The sequence below is a fragment of the Hakea prostrata genome, chromosome 10 (genome assembly GCF_041222555.1).
Source record: "Hakea prostrata isolate BN-2017 chromosome 10, UWA_Hpros_2, whole genome shotgun sequence".
Classification (NCBI taxonomy): Eukaryota; Viridiplantae; Streptophyta; class Magnoliopsida; order Proteales; family Proteaceae; genus Hakea; species Hakea prostrata.
Genome location: NC_142609.1, coordinates 14032118 through 14053674, shown reverse-complemented (window position 1 = coordinate 14053674; position 21557 = coordinate 14032118). Strand labels below are relative to the sequence as shown.

Here is a 21557-nt window from a genome sequence, read left to right as displayed (position 1 = left end):
AATTAAAATATTAAATGTAATTTTTCCTTTTTTTTTGTATTGTTCAAATGTAATTAATGATCCATAAATTTCGGTGTTTGAAACGTTGAGACTCAAGTTTGAGTAGTTGAGAGTTGAGTGTTAACACGTTTAACAATTTAAGTTATAACTTTTAACTTTTTAAATTTCAAATTTCATTTAGTTTTATTATTTTAAATTTTAAAAGTCTTAATTGATAACTCTTAAGTCTTAATCTTAATCGTTAACTTTTTGATTTTTAAATTTCATTTAGTTTTATAATTTTAAAATTTAAAAGTCTTAATTGATAACTCTTAAGTCTTAATCTTTATCGTTAACGTGTTTCACCGTACACATGATAGAAAAATCTAAATCTTTATTTTTTGAGGGTGGAGGGTGGTTTGGATCAAGCTAATGCCATCATTTATCGTTGGATCCATTTGGAGTCTTCATCCTCTATCTTTTGTAGTTTTGTGTGTGAGAAACTAGGATTTGGAGTTGAGGAAAAAATAAAAATAAAATTTAATATTTATTTTTAATTTAGTCCAAACCGTTAGTCAAACCGAATCCAAACCATTAGGCCAAACCGTTAGTCAACCCGAACCCAAACCGCACCAAACCGAAACGCACCAAACGTATCTTTAAATGGGCAGTTGGGGGTTTTCAAGCCCGAAACCCGGCCCGAAACCGCCACAAGACACCCCTAGTATGAGGTGAAATCCAGAGATTTCACCCATACTATCAAAGCGTTAAAGATTTGAACCATAATTCAATAAATATTTTTTTAGGATAAATCTAGAAATTTCATTCCAAAAATTCAAACTAACCAAACAGTTAATTTTATGAACCATGACTCTAGAGATTTGAAGTCTGTAGATTTCAAAAATTTAGAGATTAACCAAACAGGCCCTTAGCTATTTTGTAGATCTCAATATTCTTGAAATTATGGTTTTCTTTTCTTGCAGAATGGGAATGGGATTTCATTGAGTTTCAATCAAGGATATAAGTTTGTAAATTTGAAAAATTGCAATTATAATTTGTCCTTTGAACCGTACACCGTTAGATCGAAATGATATTACATGGTACAATCTTGACCATTGCACCATAAGGGTATTTTGGTCAGGAAAATTATGATTTGTCCTTAATTAGCCATTTCTAGAAACCTCAAGAGAGTCATATGCACCAAAAGTGACATGGACCAAATCTTAGGGGGTCCAGATGAAAATTACCCAAGAAAAAAATCTATAAGACTGGCAGATGTCGATGTTCAAATCCTGGGGTTTTAAAATTATGTAATTCTGATCGTGTTATTCCTATAATTTTCAATGAAAGCTTTCTTACAAAAAACAAATGACTCGTAAGACCCATACTTATAAGTGAATAGATCATAGGTTTGAGCATTGTAGGTAGTATGCGTAATATCCCCATCCTGAATAAATAAAAATGTTTAAAAAAAATCATGAAAAGAATACGAGTATCATTATCATATCATAAAGGGTTAAGTTTTATTTAGCAATTAATTAAAGAAATATCAATTACGAAAACCATCTTTCACATTTTTCGGTTTTTGTCTTTTAGTTTTTATTTTTCTGGATTATATTTTTTTTTATTCCTTCATTTTTTGGACCATTATGACGTTTCCAACATTGGAGAAAAGCAGAGAAAAGAAAACAATATTCTTTCTTGTCTTTTGGTTTCTCTCCCACCAAGAAATCCAAGAATCCAATAGTTTATGCTTTTTCATCCTTGACCCAGAAAAAATTCCGGAGCTGATAGTCTTTGTTCACTTGCAAGTCAATAAGATTAATTTATCTCCCATGGAAGGTTTGAGAATGTTGTTGCCTCTTGGCCAATTGGTTTGGGAAGAAAAATCCTCTTTACCTTTTAGTCTTTATAGTGTTTCTCCCACTAACAAATCAGCTCTTTCTTATGCTTCTGCTTCTTCCTCTAAAAACAATGAGAAAACCCAGAAGAAAGTTCCAGAGCTAACATTCTTTGCTCACTTGCAAGGTCAAAGAGATTAAAATACCCCAACGAAGGGATGGGAAATCGGAAATGGGGACACAAAGATTGGGAGTGAGAATCACATATTCACATTACCCTAGAAGAAGCAGGTTGTTCAATTGTTATGGGAGATTGGGAATGGGAAAATAAAAATAGGGGAGTGAGAGTCACATACACGCTATAATAGAAGAAGGGTGTCCCTGTTTTTCCTTTCCTCATTTTTGTGTACATTGAAATGGCGACTGAAGAGAGCATAGAAATTGGGTTTCACAGAGTACAGGAAGATACAGGAGAACCACTTATACTGCATGCAAGAGATGAATATTTGAATGATGGAGTAGATGGAGCCAACAAAAGTTCCAAAGAACATCCATGGATGGTCTACTTCATGACATTTTTAGCTGTTTGTGGCTCCTTCGAATATGGATGCTCTGTAAGTTGCTGGCTCTTTACATCTCACCTTCAATTCAAATATTACTTGCAAAGGGCTCAACTGATTTGTAATGATGTATCTACATTGCCTTTCCATCTCTGTTTAAGCTTATGTTAATATATACAACTGAGTAATCCCTTAATGGGTCATGATCTTTGAATATCTGATGAAGACCTAAACCAAGCTTGGGCATATTTCTTAGTTTGATGCCCTAAGCACCAAGAAGGTTCATTAGAGGGGGCAAGATAGTTATAGACTTAATTATGTAACTCGTAAATGCTAGTTTGGTGGTCAAAATTCATGTATTGCTCAAACAAGAGATTCTCCCTCTAGTATAATGCTTTCTGATTATTTTATTTTTGCTCAGGTAGGTTTTTCATCACCAACTCAGGCTGCCATCAGGAAGGATCTCCATCTATCATTGGCAGAGGTTATTTTGCAGATTTATTATATTGAATCTAATTACAGTTGCCTCGGGATATTGTTGGTTATGAGGGCACTTCAAGACATTGGAAAACTCGCTCTCTACAACCGATGACTGAATTGCAATGCAACCCTAGAACATTGTAATTGTTCAAACTTACAATTTATTGACTCTGAATTCCCAACTCTTTTTTCAGTACTCATTGTTTGCTTCGATCTTGACAATTGGTGCAATGATTGGTGCAATCACGAGTGGGCTGATCGCTGATTACATTGGTCGGAAAGGGGTAATTGCATGGAAATTCCAGTTAAATTATTGGCATGAAGCATTCAAATTATAAAAATGAAACCATATTTTTCTAAATTGCTCCTTATATGTTGTAACATAAGCAGACAATGAGAATATCAGCAATTTTCTGTGTCATTGGATGGCTTGCTATCTACCTTGGGGAGGTTTTCTCATTTTCAATTCTCAACTCTCAATTTTGAAACCTGGTACTTCCATTTCTTCATTTCTGCTTAATAACACAATCACCCTCCACCTCTTGATACTCATATAGGGACCCTTGCCACTAGATGCTGGAAGACTGTCCTTGGGATATGGGGTGGGAATCTTTTCCTATGTGGTATATTTCTCTTCTATTTCAAGTTTTTGCTATAAATCCACATGAAGGAATAACTCTGTAAGCCTACTTTATATATAAATATAATGTGGATGTCTCTCTACCATTTAATGACAAGATTTTATGTGCAACATTAATGAACAGGCACCAATATTTGTAGCTGAAATAGCACCAAGTAATCTTCGAGGAAGCCTAACTGCTATCACTCAGGTTTTCTGGATAGCCCAGACACAATTTTGCCTGCTCAGATTATCGAAACTTACATGAATACTGGAAGGAACTTTAAAGTTTATATTAATTCATTTTCAGGCTTCATGCATGTATCACTGATTAAGGAAATGCAAAAGGATCATATGAGTTTATTTTAATGCTGTTTCTTGTAGCTAATGTTCGCCACTGGACTGGCAGTTTACCTTATCATAGGAACGATTCTAACATGGCGGACCTTGGCTTTGATTGGTAAAAATTAATTACTCTTACTAATTGTGGATTCCATTATTCAGCTTGTTGAGGATTTCAAATGTTTTCACTAACACTCTTATGACAAAGGAGAAAGGACTAACATGCATTTCTGCAGGAATTATCCCATGCCTTGTCCTGCTTCCGGGTTTATTCTTCGTTCCAGAATCTCCCATATGGCTGGTAAGGCAATCCTAGTGTGTAAATGTCATTATTACCTTCTGGTCATTCTACGAGAAACAGAGATAAGTATGACATCCATATAATCTACTCTTATTGTGATTGCAGGCAAAGATGAGCTACCATAGTGAATTTTATGCTGCTCTTCAAAAACTTCGTGGAAAGGATGCTAATATTTCTGATGAAGCAGCTGACATTCAAGTTGTTTTAAACTTAAATAAACTGATACTATTAGAAACTTGACTTTAGAAAGATATTAGAGTGACAAGAGTCCATATGGTTTGCAGGATGCTATAGAAGCTATTCGGGATCTCCCTAAAGCCACAATTCTGGATTTGTTTCAAAGACAATACTTACGTCTAGTTGTGGTAAACATTTTTCTTGAATGGCTTGGTACCGCAGCCAAACTGAAGCAGTATGCATTTTGTTTGTTCTAGTTGTTCGCCTTTAAAGCTTGATGCGTAACTCTCTCTGATTTTTTTTCTATTAAATTATTGATCATGAGATATTCTTTGACAACCAGACTACAGTCGGGCTGATGTTCTTCCAACAATTTGGTGGACTCAATGGAGTTTCTTTTTATGTCAGTGAGCTTTTTGTATCTGCAGGTAAAAGACTTAACATTATCTGGCTAGAGCAAGGGTTTAGTCATCATAATTAGGAATCAGGTCATCAATCTTAGCTGATCCAGGTTATGGATTAACAGATTTGACAAGCAAAATGAGACTGGTAAATGTCACTTGACTGAGGAAAGGGAGAAAGCTGATAGCATTTTGACATATATATGCATCCTATGTTGTTCTTGATAGAACTATGTTTTGGTCCCCCAAGTTATGCCTTCATATTTACTTATGCCAACTTGATACAACAACAACAACAACAACAACAACAACAACAAGTCTTGTCCCAACTAAATGGGGTTGGCTTCACGGATCTTGCCTTCCAATCAGCTTTGTTTGAGGCCAAGATACAAGGCCTAAGCTATGCATATCCTTTCTCACTACTTCTCTTAAAGTAAGAGAAGTGATGATAGTGAGCTTCAATATATCTGTAGAAGCTCTCCTAGGGTGGGTTTCCCTCTTTTTAAGAGTATTTGTCAATAGAAAACCTTGAAGAATGTTCCCTGTAATTTTTTCTAACAAGCATATTGGTTGAGGTAACATATGGAATTTGACAGCCAATCTTAATCCTGCAGGATTTCCTTCCAGTGTGGGTACAATATCTTATGCTTGTATTCAGGTGTTCATCACTCTCCCTCTCTCTTTTCACCTGGATATTTTTGGACCTCTCTCACTAGAATTGCCAACTTTGATCCTCTTTTGCAGATTCTAGTATCAATATTGGGTGCATCCTTAATTGAGAAAGCTGGTAGAAGACCCCTTCTACTGGTAAGTAGTGACAAAATGCCTTGGGAAATTATACTTGTCATGGTCCTCTTAATGAATCTAACTTGTTATTTTTCCTGTTGTAGGTTTCTGCTTCAGGATTGGTCCTGGGCTGCACATTAGTTGGGATTTCTTTCTTTTTGAAGGTAGTTTCCAGACTGTTAGCCCTAATAAATCTATCCTGTCATGCTTTCTGGTAGTCTTATGCGTGAAGATGTTTTTCAATCAGGTCCACAAATTGGCGACAGCGGCAACCCCTCTTCTTGCTTTAATTGGAGTACTGGTAATGTGTAAATAGTTTATGACTCTCTGCACATATCTCTTTTTAACAAATAGTGCTAATTGTGAGAATGGTTGTTTTGTCATCATGGCGGTTTACCCAAACCAACTTCATCTTGGAAACATAGTTGTCATGGCATCTAAGAAACCATGAATTCAAGGCAACACGGACATTGTTGCCAGACCAAAACAGCTGCCTAGCAACCATGGACTCTAGTTCTTAATGCACCTGGATGCTGAGGTGGTCACCAAAGTGATGCCTTGACAACTATGCTTGAAAACTGCATTATAACTAAATAAAATCTAATGGTACTCTTTTGTGTCTCTGCAATTTAAAATATAACTGTGAGGCATTCCCACCACTTGTTTTAATTAATCTCAATGTGTGAGGGATGTAGAATCCTGCATCGCTTGGTTCTATCAAATTTGTGGAATTGCAGATTTGTCATCTGGACAAAATGTCGTCAACACATTTTATAGTTTTAAGGGTGCACTATTACCTTGATGGTCAACCATTCCTCTTCTTTGTCTTCCTTCTTGTTGTAATTTTTCCTGTTTATCCATAAACTCAGGTATTCATAGGATCTTTCTCGGTAGGAATGGGGATAACCCCTTATGTAATCATGTCTGAGGTAATTACATATTTGAAGAACTTATTATTCCCGTTTACACTATTTCTATGAATTGGGTCATTCATTTGCTTTGGTTTCAGATATTGCCATTGAACATTAAAGGAGCAGCTGGCAGCTTGGCAACTCTGGTGAACTGGATTGGGGCATGGGTAGTTTCCTATTCTTTTAATTTTCTCATGAGCTGGAGCTCCTATGGTAAGTGAACTCTTGAGTATCTGTGAGCTAGTGTATACAGGTATGGGAGAGAGAGCAGTTAACACTTAAACAGAGTATTGGCACATCAAAACACAACACCATTATATGTTGGTGATCTTTTACATTTCCTTTACCCAAAAAAATAACATCTTTTCCATTTCTAACCATTTTCATGTGGGGAGCACTGGTTCATGTGATAAAGAACCCAAAATTCATTTATTGCTCAGAGTTAAGCTTCAAATTAATGAGGGAACCCACTGCCCCTTTCCATCCCAACCCTCCTATTGGGTAAACCCACCTGCTTACCTGCAGTGGGCAGCTTTCCCAACCCCACATTTTAATTATTTCCTGCACAAGTGTTAGGTTTGAACTGGATCAGTTGGATGGGTCTGGAGTACTTATAAACAGTAGTTGTAATCACCTGTTTTTTTGGGGTAAAAGTTGTAATCATCTGTTTATGTGATTTGTTTTCAGGTACTTTTTTCATATTTGCAATAATAAATGCCCTAGCTATCATATTCATAGCCAAGTTAGTACCTGAAACAAAGGGGAGAACTCTGGAGCAAATTCAAGCTGCCATCAACAGTGTTTCAGAAAATTGATGAAATCTCGATAGGGAAAGAATTTTGCTTGTGAAGCTAGTTTTTTGAAATTGCGCCATCTAATTTTATGTATCAGTAAAAGCTTTATAGGATGATTTTCTCCACAGCTCACTTCAGGTGATAAGGATTGTCTAGAACGTTCAAGTAAATATAAATTATGTTTCTTTCTTTTCTATTTGTTTCGATGTAAAATGCTTTTTTTTTCTTCTGAGGTTTATCCGGGCCAGCATGTGCACACACCTTGATTACATCGTTAGAGGGAGCTTTAATTTGTCATTCGCAAGGGTCGAATTCATGACCTCTCTACTGAGAAGTATGAATCTTACCACTCTACTAACTTTGCATTGACTGAAAAGTAAAAAATTTAAATTAAAGAAAAGTTCAATCTTTCAGAGGGGGACAGATTTTTAATTAGAAAAGAATCAAAGATTCCATTTCAAGGGATATAACATAATCTTTTTTGAAGGGATATAAAAGAGCATTTATAAAGAGAATGCATGTCTACATTCCACCTCACATTCACACAATGATACGAATGCAAAAGGTTCCACTTTCAAAAAGACATAACATAATTGTGCTTGCACAATCTACTTATCCAAAATTATATTATAAAAAGAACATGAGTGTTTTTTATTGGATGGATATAAACGGGATTCAACCACATCACAAAATATTTAATGGTCCAGATTAAAAGTTCAAAAGTATAAAATGAAAATATAATTATTTTATTACAAAGGGAGAACAAACAGCGAACAACCCAGCCCGGGGAATCCGATGCAGTGTACCGACAACACCCGGAGGACCCGGGCGGCACGGCAGATGGAACAACAAACCGGGCCCAGCGAGAACCAGAAGGGCCGGAGCCCACCCCACAAAGGCACAAAGCCACCAAACCAACACACAACAAACCTCAACCGCGCAGGCAGAAACGGCCCACGACAAAGGCAAGGAAACAACCCAAAACCGAGCAAAAGGGAGAGAAGAGCCCACGACAAGGCCAGGAACAACCAAACAGCCAAAAAGGGAGAGAGAGACCACAACGGGAGGAAAGAGCCCAGAACAGGAGAAAAGAGGAGAGAAGAGGGAGAGAAAGGACAACGGGGGAGCCAGGGAACGGGGGGACGGGCCGGCCACGACCATCGCCGCGCGCAAACGCGAAGGAGGGAGGAGAGACGGGAAGCCCGGGCAGTCGGGCGGGGCGGGGGTGATGCGACACCGGGGACGGTAAAAAACAAAACAAAGAAAAAAATATTTAACCCCTGAGCTTTTAACAAACCGTAAGCATGGCGTGGTCTCATTGTGAAAGTATCCGTGTTTTTATTGGATGGATATAAACGTATATCACAAACACTCCGAAGAGAAAGAGAGTTCAACTGTACAAATAAGAAAGAAAAAGAAAAGGCAGATTAAGATCATCAAGAACTCAGGTAACAATAATGTGTCTATTTCTTTGGGGGGGGGGGGGGGGGGGGAATCTAGAAGGGATTTTTGGGATTTAATATTATGACAGATGGCTTTCCAAAGCTGATACACTAAGCAAGTTTGGTGGTCCATGTGTGAAAGTTATGCTTGTTGTAAATATGAGAAATGCATGACAAATGGCTTTCCAAATCTGATACACCAAGCTAAATTTGGTGGTTCATTTGCAAAAGTTATGCTTGTTCCAAATATGAGAAATGTAGGCTCTCTAAAGAAGTTTCTTGATAGAGTCAGCTATTAATGAACATCCAAAATTAGAAATAATTTAGTGACATTCAATGTTAAGAGGCTAAGGGCATTTAGATCTGGGAAAGTTATGTTTGTTCCAAATATGAGAAATGCATGCTCTCCAAATAAAGGAAAATTTATCAGGTTCATTTCCTTGTTAGAAATTGACCATCCATTTCCTTGCAGATGTGTGACAAGTGTTCTAGCATCACATCAAATGGTGAAAATTCATTTACAGTCAACTGACTGATGTGACTGTAAATGAATTTTCACCATTTGATGTGATGCTGGAACACTTGTCACACATCTGGACCATTTCCTTGTAAGAAATAGACTTGATATTGGTCCTCCAAATAAGTTTCTTGATAGTGTCAGCAATTGAAGAACATCCAAAAATAGAAGTAAGCTAGCAACACTCAAGGTTAAGAGGCTGAGGGTGTTTAGAGCGAAAGTTATGCTTGTTCCAAATATGAGAAATGTAGGCTCTCGAAATAAGTTTCTTAATAGTGTCAGCAATTAATGAACATCCGGAAATAGAAGTAATCTAGCGACACTCAAGGTTAAGAGGTTGAGGGCACTTAGAGCGAAAGTTATGCTTGTTCCAAAAATGAGAAATGCTGGCTCTCCAAATAAGTTTCTTGATAGTATCAGCAATTGATGAACAACTAAAAATAGAAGTAATCCAGCGAAACTCAAGGTTAAGAGGCTGAGGGAGTTTAGTTATAGATCAGATAGAGGAGATGGCCATTTGGGTGAGAAAACAGAATAACTTTAAACGAAAAATTCACACTCAACTCAGTTTTTTCATCTCTTTTTACCATCTGTGATTACTTTTACTCTCTTAATCATAAATTACTGCAAAGTTTGAGAGAGATATGCCGTAAATAGTATTTTTAAATTTAGGGGAAAAAAAAAAAGAGAGGACAGTGAACTGTCAACATTAACTAACTCCCGCTTCAGTATTGTATTCTTACACCACATCTGTTCCTCCTCCTTCTCCACCTCGCTCTCTCCAGTTTCTGTGAGCTTTGAAGAACGGAACCTGCAATGGATTCTTCGATCGATCCAAAGAGTGGTTTCTGCTCAAAAACAAAGATCTACAAAAGCCTCCGCCCACCGGTCTCACTCCCAGATGAGAACCTCCCACTATCCGCGGCAGCCCACTCCCTCTCGCTCCTCCTCCGCAGCACCTCCTCGCCGGAAACCACCACTCTTCTGATCGACTACAAGACTGGAACCCGACTTTCCGCCGCCCAATTCCTCCTGCACGTCGAATCACTAGCTGCCCATTTGCAATCCAATCTCAAGCTCTCTAAGGGCGACACCGCCTTCATCCTCTTGCCCGCATCAATCAAAGTCCCCATCCTCTATTTCTCTCTTCTCTCCCTTGGCGTTGTCATTTCTCCGGCCAATCCCTTGAGTACAAAATCCGAGGTACTCCACCAAATCCGTCTTAGCGAACCCACCATCGCCTTCGCCACCTCCTTAACCGCCGGAAAACTCCCCTCCACCACCTCTTTCCGCCGAGGAATTGTTCTCATCGACTCCCCTGTTTTCGGAGACATGATGACAAAATCTGCAACTAGCCGGTTCGACCTGAACAAGATTCGGGTCAATCAGTCTGAACCGGCGGCGATTCTTTACTCGTCCGGCACCACCGGGAAGGTCAAGGGAGCGGTGTTGACTCACCGAAATCTGATTGCCTTGATCGGCGGCTACTTTGAGACGAAATTGGCGCCCACGGAGGAGAACCCACCACCAGATGTGGCTCTGATGACGCTGCCGTTGTTTCATGTCTTTGGGTTGTTTATGAGTGTGAGGGCTGTGGCGTTGGCTGAGGCCGTTGTTGTGATGGAACGGTTTGATTTTGAATTGATGTTGAAAGCGATTGAAGCGTACAAGGTTACGTATATGCCGGTGTCGCCACCCCTTTTGGTGGCAATGGTGAAGTCAGATTTGGTGGCCAAGTATGATTTGAGTACGCTAAAGCTGCTCGGCTGCGGTGGAGCCCCGCTCGGGAAAGATGTCGCCAAGAGGTTTGCTGCTCGATTTCCTGGTATAGAGATTGTGCAGGTAAATGTGAAAACAAAGTAGTTTTGCACCATTATTATTTTGCAATCTGGGGTCTCTGTGTTTGAGGCTGGCTTGGGTTCAAAGTTTGAGAATGGTTCTGAACCATATACTTGAAATTTGTGTAAGACCCAGTTAACTTGGATTCTGTCCTGAGCTGTGTGCTCTGTGTGTCCAATGTTTCAGTCAGATAGCTAGAATCTTGAAAATATGAAGCTAGCTAGATTCTTGAAATATGAAGCTAGTTGTAATATATGTACTTTCAGGGTTATGGCTTGACTGAGTCCACAGGAAGTGCAGCAAGATCGTTAGGGCCTGAGGAGAGTGAGCGGTATGGGTCTGTTGGCCGCTTAGCTGAGAATATGGAAGCCAAAATAGTTGATCCCACAACTAGGGAGGGCATGCCTCCGGGCCAAGAAGGCGAGTTGTGGTTGCGAGGACCAATCATCATGAGAGGTACATAGTTTTCATCTTCTAAGTACTGAATTTTGGAGATTGCAAATTTGAAGATTACTGTCAACTTCTATATTTTCAACACTCAGCACGTAAGCACTGTTGAATGATTTGTGGCTTTTGGGTGTTTGAGCTGGAAGTTGTTAAGGCCTTAAGGGTGTTTGAGCTGGAAGTTGTTAAAGCTGGAGATTGTAATGAACTTGATCTGTTGAATTACATTTGTGATAACTGATAATTTGTCTGAGAGAGTAGGAACTCAGCATTACTTAAATAATGGGACGTCTTGATCTCCTGACAGAAAGAAAAAAAGGGGGGGTTGTCTGGTTCATGATTGCACTAGTTTTTGCTCAAATCAGTTCAATATGTTTCTTTAGCTGATAGTTTTCTGATGCAAAAGCAATAAGGGATTAATAATTCTATTTGATAGTTAAAGGCTTATACATATCAATCACCACAATTTGACTGCAGGATATGCTAAAGATGAAGAGGCAACCGCTAATACCTTGGAACCTGATGGTTGGTTAAAGACTGGTGATCTTTGTTATTTTGACTCCGATGGCTTCCTTTATATTGTTGATAGGTTGAAGGAATTGATAAAATACAAGGCATATCAGGTAGTCAATACAGAGAAGAAGGTGGAGTGGTTGTTTACTTTGGCTCCCCAGCATTTAATAACACCCTTTCATCCCTTGCATAACATGTTGCAGGTTCCACCCGCTGAGTTGGAGCAATTACTTCAATCTCATCCAGAAGTCACTGATGCTGCTGTGATTCCGTGAGTATCTGTAGTGTTTCCTTGGATTGGATTCTATATTTCTTTACCTCCACTTGTATGTTTTAGCTTGTATTATCTTCAAAAACTTCTGTGTGGGAAATTTTATTTGACACTCGCTAGACACAAGAATATTTTTAGGACATTGCAAAATGCATAATGCACTAAACTGACTCAAAAGAGTCACATTGCTTTCAAAATTGAAAAAATTGCTGATACATAATTGACTATGAAATGTGTTAGAAGGAACACCAAGAAATCAAGAACAGAAACATAAACAAGTCGAAGGAACATAGAGATTTAATGTGGTTCACAAACCAGCCGGTGGGCTACACCCATAGGTGAATAACTTTCACTATGTAGGAAGAAGATTATAATGGAGATTGCTCAACCAATTGGCACAATAGCATTACAAAAACTCACCCAAAGACCTGATGTAAAAACCCCAAACTCACAATGACTCCATAAGAGAACATAGGATACGTTTTATTTATAGAGTTTAATTGGGTAATTGGATCGACCCATCCGGTAAAAGCTACAATGTGGGACTACTTTGAGCAAAGCTACAATGTGGTAGGAACCCAACAAAATATAGCTCGTCCATATGTATGACCAGTTGTGAAGATCTTCCATTACAAAAAACTAGTGGTGCTGAGATTATTTTGGTTCAATTTGAGATATTATAATTTATCTATAGTTGGGAAAATAGAAGATTAATCCAAGTATAAAAATAGTTCAATTTCTTGCATTCAAGTGATCAAGTCTGCCTGCATTATTTGCTGTTGTTCCTGTTTTTACTAGTCATGCAAAGTATACAGCCCTATGCTTTCATGTGTGCGCATACTATTTAACAGGTACCCAGATGAAGAAGCAGGGCAGATTCCCATGGCTTTTATAGTGAGGAAACCTGGCAGTGATATTAATGAAACTGAAGTTATGGATTATATTGCTAGAAAGGCAAGTTTCTTTCCAAAGCAATAGAAAATTTTAATTTTAATGGTTAACATCTTATGATGCCTTCAGGATGTTAGTTTGATTTAGCAAGAAATTTTGCTAAGCTGGTGGACCTAGAATTAATAAGTCAATATTTGCCCTGGAAAAGGGCAAAAGGAAGGCAAAGAAGAATCCTCAATGAACAATTCTGGCTCATGAATGCACTGAACTATTTGATTTGGAATATCTTCTTTACTAAAACCCCCTTTCTTCCCAATAAATTGAAGGTAAAGTAATACTGGAGACATGGTTTTTACTTGATAATGTATCCATATTTGACCTAATTCTTCATGAAACTGGGAGAACATCTTCCAAAGTAAATTAATCTCCAATTCCATATGTTTCTTGTTCTTCTAGACCTAGTTTTGTCCAGTTTTTAACCTCTTACAGATCATCAGTTCCAGTAAAGATTCTGTGTTTATGCAATCATTAGGTCTTTAATTTTACTGTTTCTTTCTTCAGGTAGCACCATACAAGAAAATCAGACGAGTTGCTTTTCTCAATGCAATTCCAAAAAATCCATCTGGAAAGATCTTGAGGAGGGAGTTGGTGAAACAAGCTGTGTCTAGTGCTTCTTCTAAATTATGATGCATTGTCTACTTATTACTAACATGAGCTCAATTCAAACTTTGCCAAGGATGCTTGCAGTTTCTTCCTGATCTTTCTCTCCATGCAGGTGCATATGATTGACTGTAAAAACCCAATCCCCTACACATGCAAACAAAAATAAATGAATTGAGATATTACCAGAATCAAATATCCTCAGGACAAGAGAACGAAAGATGTTAGCAGGAACTCTTTATGTTTTTTTCAAGGCCTTCCAGTTCTGATCCGAGCATTAGCATTTGATGTAATCAACTTGTAAGAAAATCACTCTTGAATGAACCTTTACTTTGTTCAGTAACGCATTTCATTCTTTGAAGTTTCAATCAGCTTGTGCTATTTAATATGGTTTACTCCCTAAAGGGAGTTGTTCGACATTTACTACAGGTACTTAAAAACAGATGGTGGTCGGAAATTGCTTGGGTCATTTGCATTAAATGCGCATGACCGTCAAACCGAGATTTTGCACCATGAAATCCAAAAATCTTGGTCGATATTCAAATTTCAACACGAGATCGAAATTTCGATCCCATGGTCCGAAATGTGTGGTTTGATGAATGCGCAGGACCCAAGCAAGACCCGTTACCACAACAGAGACTTCTCGGTCTAAGCACCAGAAAAATTATGGAAAAGAGGATATAGTTCCACAGCTACTAGCCAGCCGAAGGATAGAAAAGAGTATCTAATTCCTCAACTATGAGTTTGGATCGTCTCTCTTGACGGCTGTTGACCACAAATTACAAGAAGCCTATAGGATTAGGTGATGGGACTTATTTTATAAAAATATTTTATTATTTTTTACTTTTAAGCTCCACGTAATTTGTGGTTGTAAAGCCATCAAGGGAGATGATCCACACTCTTCAGCTAGTAGCAACAACATACTGAGGAAGCATAATAGGGTCTGGTTTGACTAGGTTGAGGCCATGCTGGGGTGGGGTGATCAAGGGGAAAGAAGGAAACACAAAAAGCTGTAGTCAGGTTGGCTGGGTGGGGTTGACTTCCTACTAGAGGCCTCAACCTTGGCCAAAACCCTGAGTCAAGACAAAAATGAGTACTAGGGCTGAAACTGGGATGGGCTGGGCCGGGTTTTTCTAATTCCAATCTTATCTTTTTAATTTTTGAGCCAAGTCCATTCTTGCGTTGATCCTAATTTAGGGTTTAGAATTTTTGACCTAACCCTAAGTTTTTTAGGGTCAAACTAAATTCATTTTCACCCTAATTGTCTCTGATTGGGCCGGGTAGATACGGGTTGGCTCTAACCATGTCCTTGATTGGTGTTGTCTTTATCCCTGTCCCTGGTTAGCTCTAGCGTTGTACCTTATTAATTGGCCCTAACCCTTACCCTGTCCTTGGTTAGCTCTAGCGTTGTACCTTATTAATTGGCCCTAACCCTTACCCTGTCCCTAATTGGTCCCAACCTTGTCTTTGTCCCTAATTGACTTTGGCCTTGTTTTTGATAAAGTGTGGATCATATATATAATTGATAAAATACATATTCTAACCTGTTATTTAATTTAAATTATCTTTTTTTTTTGGTAGAACTTTTAATTATCTAATATATAAAATATTAGTTTATTATGAACATATTATATAATTTTCAATGACTATCAAACACAATTTGATGTTAGTGTCTAGAATTTCGTACTTTTTATTATTTTAATTTTAATATATACTTAATCAATTGTATAAGACATTAAAAATATTTAAATGAGTGTAAAATTTTAATTTAATATATATATAGACAAATTATCAGTAGCACTTCGGATTTGTCTTATAATATTAATGTCACCACAAAACAAATCTAAATATCAGTCACACCTAAATAATCTCTACCATGAGAATACATTTTAAAATACAAAAACGGGTCAAATGATGTAAGGTATCTATCATACCTTGTTAATTAAAATCTAATTATTTTTAACTAAAAAAAAGTAGAAATATAATTAGCATTTACCTTAAAACAGTGGTTAGTATAATTTTATTCTTCCAAATCAATATTTTTTTAACTATAATACCAATAATTGTGTCCAATTCTGAAGTGAAAAATAAGATTCGTATAAGAAAAGAAAATTGTAAATTCTATTCTAGCAACGATTTTTATTTGTCAATTGACTTGAAATTGTTTTTAATTATTATTTATAGTATGATGCTAGTACATATATTTATACTTAGTTAAACTTGTTTTGTGTAATAATCATTAAAATGTTATCGAAAAAAGAAAAGAAAAGTGTAATGATTATTAAAAAAAGCACTTCGAGGTGAAAAGTAATGATTTGTGACCTTAAATATATCGCTTTTTTTTTTTTTTTTTGGTACAAAGGGGCTTTATTAAGCCAGGGGATGGGGATATTAATATGCCTTAGCGAGAGTGAAACCCATGACCTCTTCACTAAGAAGTGTTGGTTTCAACCACTAGAACAGCTTTGGTAATATATGGCATTTAAAATGTACTATTATTTAATTAAGATTTTGATTCAAAAGCATATTAATTAAATTGGATTATAATTTTGATTATAAATAAGTCAACTATTATTTACATAAATATATTTCATAAACATGTAGGATGTAACAAATAACTTAATCTATTTTGTCGGAACATATTAAATGAAAAAACAAATCATTCATTTTTATTAAATGACAAAAACAAAAGAAATAATAATACTATAACATTAAGTTGATTTATTGGATTAGAATGACTTAGGGTTAAAATCAAGACTTAGATAAAACTGACACCCTAGCATTTGAGCTACGTCAGGGCATGAGTTTTTGAGTCACTTAAGTTTATTTATAGAAAAGGAAAAGGTTTATTTATAGAAAAGGAAAAGGAGTGGCATGGGTTAACATGTAAAACCACATCAGTGGTGAGATAAGCAAGGTGCGATATTTCGCTCTTTTTTGCCGTTTCGCTAGGTTGAAATGCCGAAATCTCGGCGAGATTTCCCCCCTCCCCCATTTCGAAGGGTATTTTTAGTCATTTTGGACTGAAAGTTGGCGTTTACCCTAATTTGATGTCAATATTTAGTAAATTTGAATTATTTCCTATAAATTCTTGAGTATTTTATATGAGCCCTCTCCATTTCAATTGAAAACTCGTCGCGCCCCCCCTCAAAATTGAAACCTTACAAAGCCCCCCATCCACATTTAACACCGTCAAGTTTCATTTTGTTTCAATTGCTTTTACAATTTTACCCTCACTTTATAAATTTATTTAAAATCTTAAATAATATTTGTAATAATTTTTTACATGAGCCCCTTCATTTCCATTGTAAACACAGTACACCCCCTCCAAAATCAAAACCTTACAAGACATTTTCACAATACAGTAAACTTATTAAAGTCAAATTAATTTATTTATATGATTACATTGGTCGTAGAGTGATAAAATGATCATACAGGAGTTTTTAAATTTGAGGAAATTTTCAGTCATATAATTGGGGTAATATGGTGACAACAAATATTGTTTAGGATTTTAAAATGAATACTAAAAATATAATTTATAATTTTATATGAATTTTTATTAAGTGTAGGTGAAAAAGTCAAATCGTATCACGGTTAAAAGAAAACACAGACGGTATGAAGTGTGTGGGGGGGGGGGGGGGTCTTTGTAAGATTTTGATTTTGGGGAGGTGTTGAGTGTTTCCAATCAAAATGGAGGGGGCTCATATAATTTTTTTTTTAGGATTTTAAATAAATTTATTCTACTAAGTGTAAAATTGTCAAATTAAAGTTAAAACTAACAAAAACCTAATAGTGTAAAATGTGGAGGGGGGCTTTGTAAGATTTTAATTTTGAGCGGGTGCACTGAGTTTCCAATGGAAATGGAGGGGGCTCATGTTGAAAATTCTAAATTCTTCTATATAAATACTCCTTCCTTGTCACATTTAACATGTTACATTCTGAGGCCTAAATCATTCGGATATAATTGGAAAGATTACCCGTTGACATTAAAGATTCTATTACAAAATCCATTCATAATTTAAATTGTTTCCATAAATTTTTTCATGTATATACTCTTTCCTATCATATTTAGCACGTTGCCTTTTGAGGCTTGAATCACTATGATATAATTGATAAGATTGCTCATTAATCTTGAAGATTTTGCTACGGAATGCTTGTCTAATTTGAATTATTTTCAGAAATTATTCTATATAGATTTTCATTTAATCACATTTAACACTTTGCCTTTTGAGTTTTGAATCATTAGGACATAATTGGTAAGATTGTCCATTGACTTTGAAGATTCTGCTATAGAATCGTAAAAAAACATAGTCTAAAAATCACAAGAAATTGTCAAAATATCCCAAAAAATTGAGATCTTGCCTATATATCGCAAAATATCACCTTTCTGCAAAAAGTTGTACCTTGGAGATAACTAGATAACCTATTTTATAGAAAAGCTATAGATATAACCATGTTAACTAAAATAATATTTTTTTAAAAAGTTGTACCCCTGGAGATAAGTAAATAACCTATTTTATAGAAAAGTTAAAGATACAATCATGTCTAAAGCAATTTTATTTTTTTTCATTCCCCTCTTTTTCGCATTGTTCCACGGTGGGACTTTGGAGAAGAGTGAAGTGAAAAAATTTGCATATCATCCCGGGGATAATTTTATTATTAAATGCATAGATTGTCGGTTAATTTCCAACCCATAGATAATCAAACAATCATATTTTATTGTATTTTATGAAAAAATATTGAGAATTACGTGATTAGCTATTTATAAGTTTCCCTCTACAAAAGTAGCCACTCAATGTTTCACTTACCAAAACTAGTTAAAACTGATGAAATAATGTTTTTCAATATATTAAATGAATAACACATTACATGTATTTATAGGATAATTGAGATAACCGTGATCAGCTAGAGGACAGTTGTACGGTTGATCTCTCCTTTACACGCCCCCGCAAGCGTAACGGATCCTGAACCGTAAGCTTGTCCCGGAGTAGAAGAAAATGTGAATGAGGTAACCCCTTGGTAAAAGTATCTGCTATCTGATCCAAAGAGGAAATATACTGAACAATAAGCTGCTTAGTGGCCACCAAGTTACGAACAAAATGGAAATCAATCTCAATGTGTTTGGTGCGTGAATGAAAAACTGGATTGGCTGTCATATACGTGGCCCCAATATTATCACACCAAGTCACAGGAGCGGCGGGAAGAAATGCCCCAATCTCACCTAATAGAGATCGTAACCAAAGAAGCTCTGTTGAAGCAGCAGCAATAGCACGATACTCAGCTTCAGTAGAAGAACGAGAAACAATCTGTTGCTTGCGTGAGCCCCAAGAGATGAGATGAGAACCCATATAGACACAATATCCAGTAGTCGAGCGTCTATCATCCGGACACCCACCCTGATCAAGCATCGGAAAAAGGCAGTCAAGGAAATAGTAGACTGGCGATTGAAATATATGCCATGAGAAACAGTGCCACAAAGATAGCAAAGAATACGCTTAACCGCAGTCCAGTGAATATCCGTTGGACAATGCATAAATTGGGCCACTTTGTTAACAGTAAAACTGATATCAGGCTGAGTGTTGGCTAAGTATTGAAGAGCCCCAACTGTGTGACGATACAAAGTACCATCAGGCAAAGGATCACCAGAAGTGATACTAAGGGAAGTCCCAGAGGCCATTGGAGTAGGCATAGGCTTGGCCTCATGCATGTTAACATGGCGAAGAAGATCCAAAATATACTTACGTTGAGTAAGTAGTAGCCCATCAGCTGTACGAGTAGCCTCAATACCCAAAAAATAATGTAAATCACCTAAGTCTTTAAGGGCAAAGGCAGTGGAGAGAACCTTAAGAAGATCAGAGATAGCCTCAAATTGGTTGCCAGTAACAAGTATATCATCTACATAGATGAGTATATAAAGAGTGATGAGATCCTTTTTGTAGATAAACAAAGAGGTATCCGTTCGTGAACCCACAAATCCAAGAGAGGTGATAAAAGCAGTCAATTTTTGAAACCAAGCGCGTGGGGCTTGCTTGAGACCTTAGAGAGACTTGCGAAGATGACATACATGATCTGGATACATGGGATCCACATAACCCGGGGGCTGAGCCATATAAACGGTCTCATCTAAGTCACCATGCAAAAATGCATTGGAAATATCCAATTAACGAATGGGCCAATTCTAAGAAAGAGCCATTGAAAGAATAACTCTGATGGTGGTATGCTTAACCACGGGGCTAAAAGTATCTCCAAAATCTATACCAGGCTATTGATGAAACCCCTTAGCAACGAGACGTGCTTTATAGCGATCTATTGAACCATCAGAACAACGCTTCACACGAAATACCCACTTGCATCCTATAATATTTTGTGTGGGTGTAGAAGGAACCAAGGTCCATGTGCCATTAGTTAGGAGAGCATTAAACTCTTCTTGCATAGCTTGCCGCCAATGAGGGGAGCGAACCGCTTGTGTATAACAAGTAGGAACCATGGAGTCATCATAGGTAGCAACTAAATTCAAACGAGTGATGGTTTTTAAAGACCCGGTTTTGGAGCGTGTGAGCATAGAGTGGGCTGGGGCAAGATTATTATCCACTATTTCAAGTGGGCCCGTAGTAGATAGTGGTCCAATAGTCGAACTTATATGGTGTGGGCCATGAGTTGCTGGAGTTGGGCTTTGTGGAAGTGCCATGGATGGGCTTACAGGATCCATGGAGCATGCCAAGGGTCCAGATGAACCATTAGGGGAGGGGGAATATCCACTATTTTGAGTTACAGCTTCAGAAATTACAAGAGAATTATTATTACATGATGGGCTAGGGATAACAACAGAGGGAATACATGTATTGGGGTTGGGTGGAGATGGTACTATTGGGGTTAGGGAAATACCAACAGAGAGCCAAGTATCCTTTGAAAAATTCCCAATTTGATGCTAAAAATTGCAATAAGGAAAGATAGCTTCTTCAAACATCACATGCCGTGAAATGAAGATCTTCCCAGTTGATGGATCATAGCACTCATATCCTTTGTGAGCTGTAGCATAACCAACAAAGATACATGCTCTAGATCGTGGTTCCAATTTATTTTTATTGTATGGACGAAGCCATGGGTAACACAAACACCCAAAATTTTTGAGAAAGTGCAAATCTGGAGAGGTGTCAAACAAGGCCTTAAGAGGCGAAACATTACTAAGACAACGCCAAGGTAAACGATTAAACAAATAGACATTAGTTTGAAAGGCTTTGGTCCAGAATATTTGTGGCAGATGTGAATGAAAAAGAAGAGACAAACCAGACTCAGTGATGTGGCGATGTTTACGCTCAGCCACACCATTCTGAGCCTGAGTATAAGGACACGAGTGTCGATGAGTAATGCCTAAATTAGCAAATAATGGAGCCAACAACTTATACTCACTGCCTCCATCAGATTGAAACGAACAAATTGAACTATGAAAATAATTCTCCACAAGATTTTTGAAACGAGTGAAAACAGCTAACAAGTCAGATTTACGTTTTAAAGGATACATCCAACAATACTTGGTGAAGTCATCAACAAAGATCACATAGTAAGAAAAACCATCAAAAGAAACTACAGGAGAAGGACCCCAGAGATCACTATGAATGAGATCTAAAGGACATCGGCTATGTGAAACAGATGCAAGAAATGGCAAACGATGACTGTGAGCAGTATTACATGCATCACATGAAGAAAAAGAACCAGAAAAGGAGTATCAGCAAGATGTAAAGCCTGCGTAGTCCTTGTAGCAGCAGGATGTCCTAAACGGCAATGCCAA

The 21557-nt window shown here is 37.2% G+C and overlaps 2 protein-coding genes across 7 annotated transcripts; both read left to right on the top strand.

Annotated features, from left to right (window-relative positions):
- Window positions 1-1732: 1732 nt before the first annotated feature.
- Window positions 1733-7365, top strand: LOC149002042 (sugar transporter ERD6-like 7). 5 transcript variants are annotated; one of them, XM_089137643.1, is made up of 19 exons: window positions 1733-2434; window positions 2802-2864; window positions 3055-3144; window positions 3251-3310; window positions 3418-3462; window positions 3625-3690; window positions 3864-3939; window positions 4058-4122; window positions 4228-4320; window positions 4407-4487; window positions 4643-4727; window positions 5315-5358; window positions 5445-5507; window positions 5591-5650; window positions 5734-5787; window positions 6182-6297; window positions 6397-6415; window positions 6496-6610; window positions 7085-7365. In XM_089137643.1, exons 1-19 carry the CDS (start codon window positions 2237-2239, stop codon window positions 7210-7212), a joined length of 1521 nt encoding a protein of 506 aa, XP_088993769.1. In that variant the 5' UTR covers window positions 1733-2236; the 3' UTR covers window positions 7213-7365. The 5 variants fall into 5 exon arrangements, with proteins under 5 accessions (XP_088993769.1, XP_088993768.1, XP_088993770.1 ...); XM_089137642.1 differs by having other exon boundaries at window positions 3418-3483; XM_089137646.1 differs by having other exon boundaries at window positions 2285-2434; window positions 2806-2864; window positions 3418-3483.
- Window positions 7366-9898: 2533 nt separating this feature from the next.
- Window positions 9899-14176, top strand: LOC149002041 (4-coumarate--CoA ligase-like 9). Of its 2 annotated transcripts, XM_089138394.1 has the most exons (6): window positions 9899-10992; window positions 11256-11445; window positions 11911-12056; window positions 12150-12217; window positions 13069-13171; window positions 13670-14176. In XM_089138394.1, the coding sequence occupies exons 1-6, from the start codon at window positions 9967-9969 to the stop codon at window positions 13793-13795; spliced, it is 1659 nt and encodes a 552-aa protein (XP_088994520.1). In that variant the 5' UTR covers window positions 9899-9966; the 3' UTR covers window positions 13796-14176. The 2 variants fall into 2 exon arrangements, with proteins under 2 accessions (XP_088994520.1, XP_088994521.1); XM_089138395.1 differs by lacking the exon at window positions 13069-13171 and having other exon boundaries at window positions 13670-13733.
- Window positions 14177-21557: the final 7381 nt, after the last annotated feature.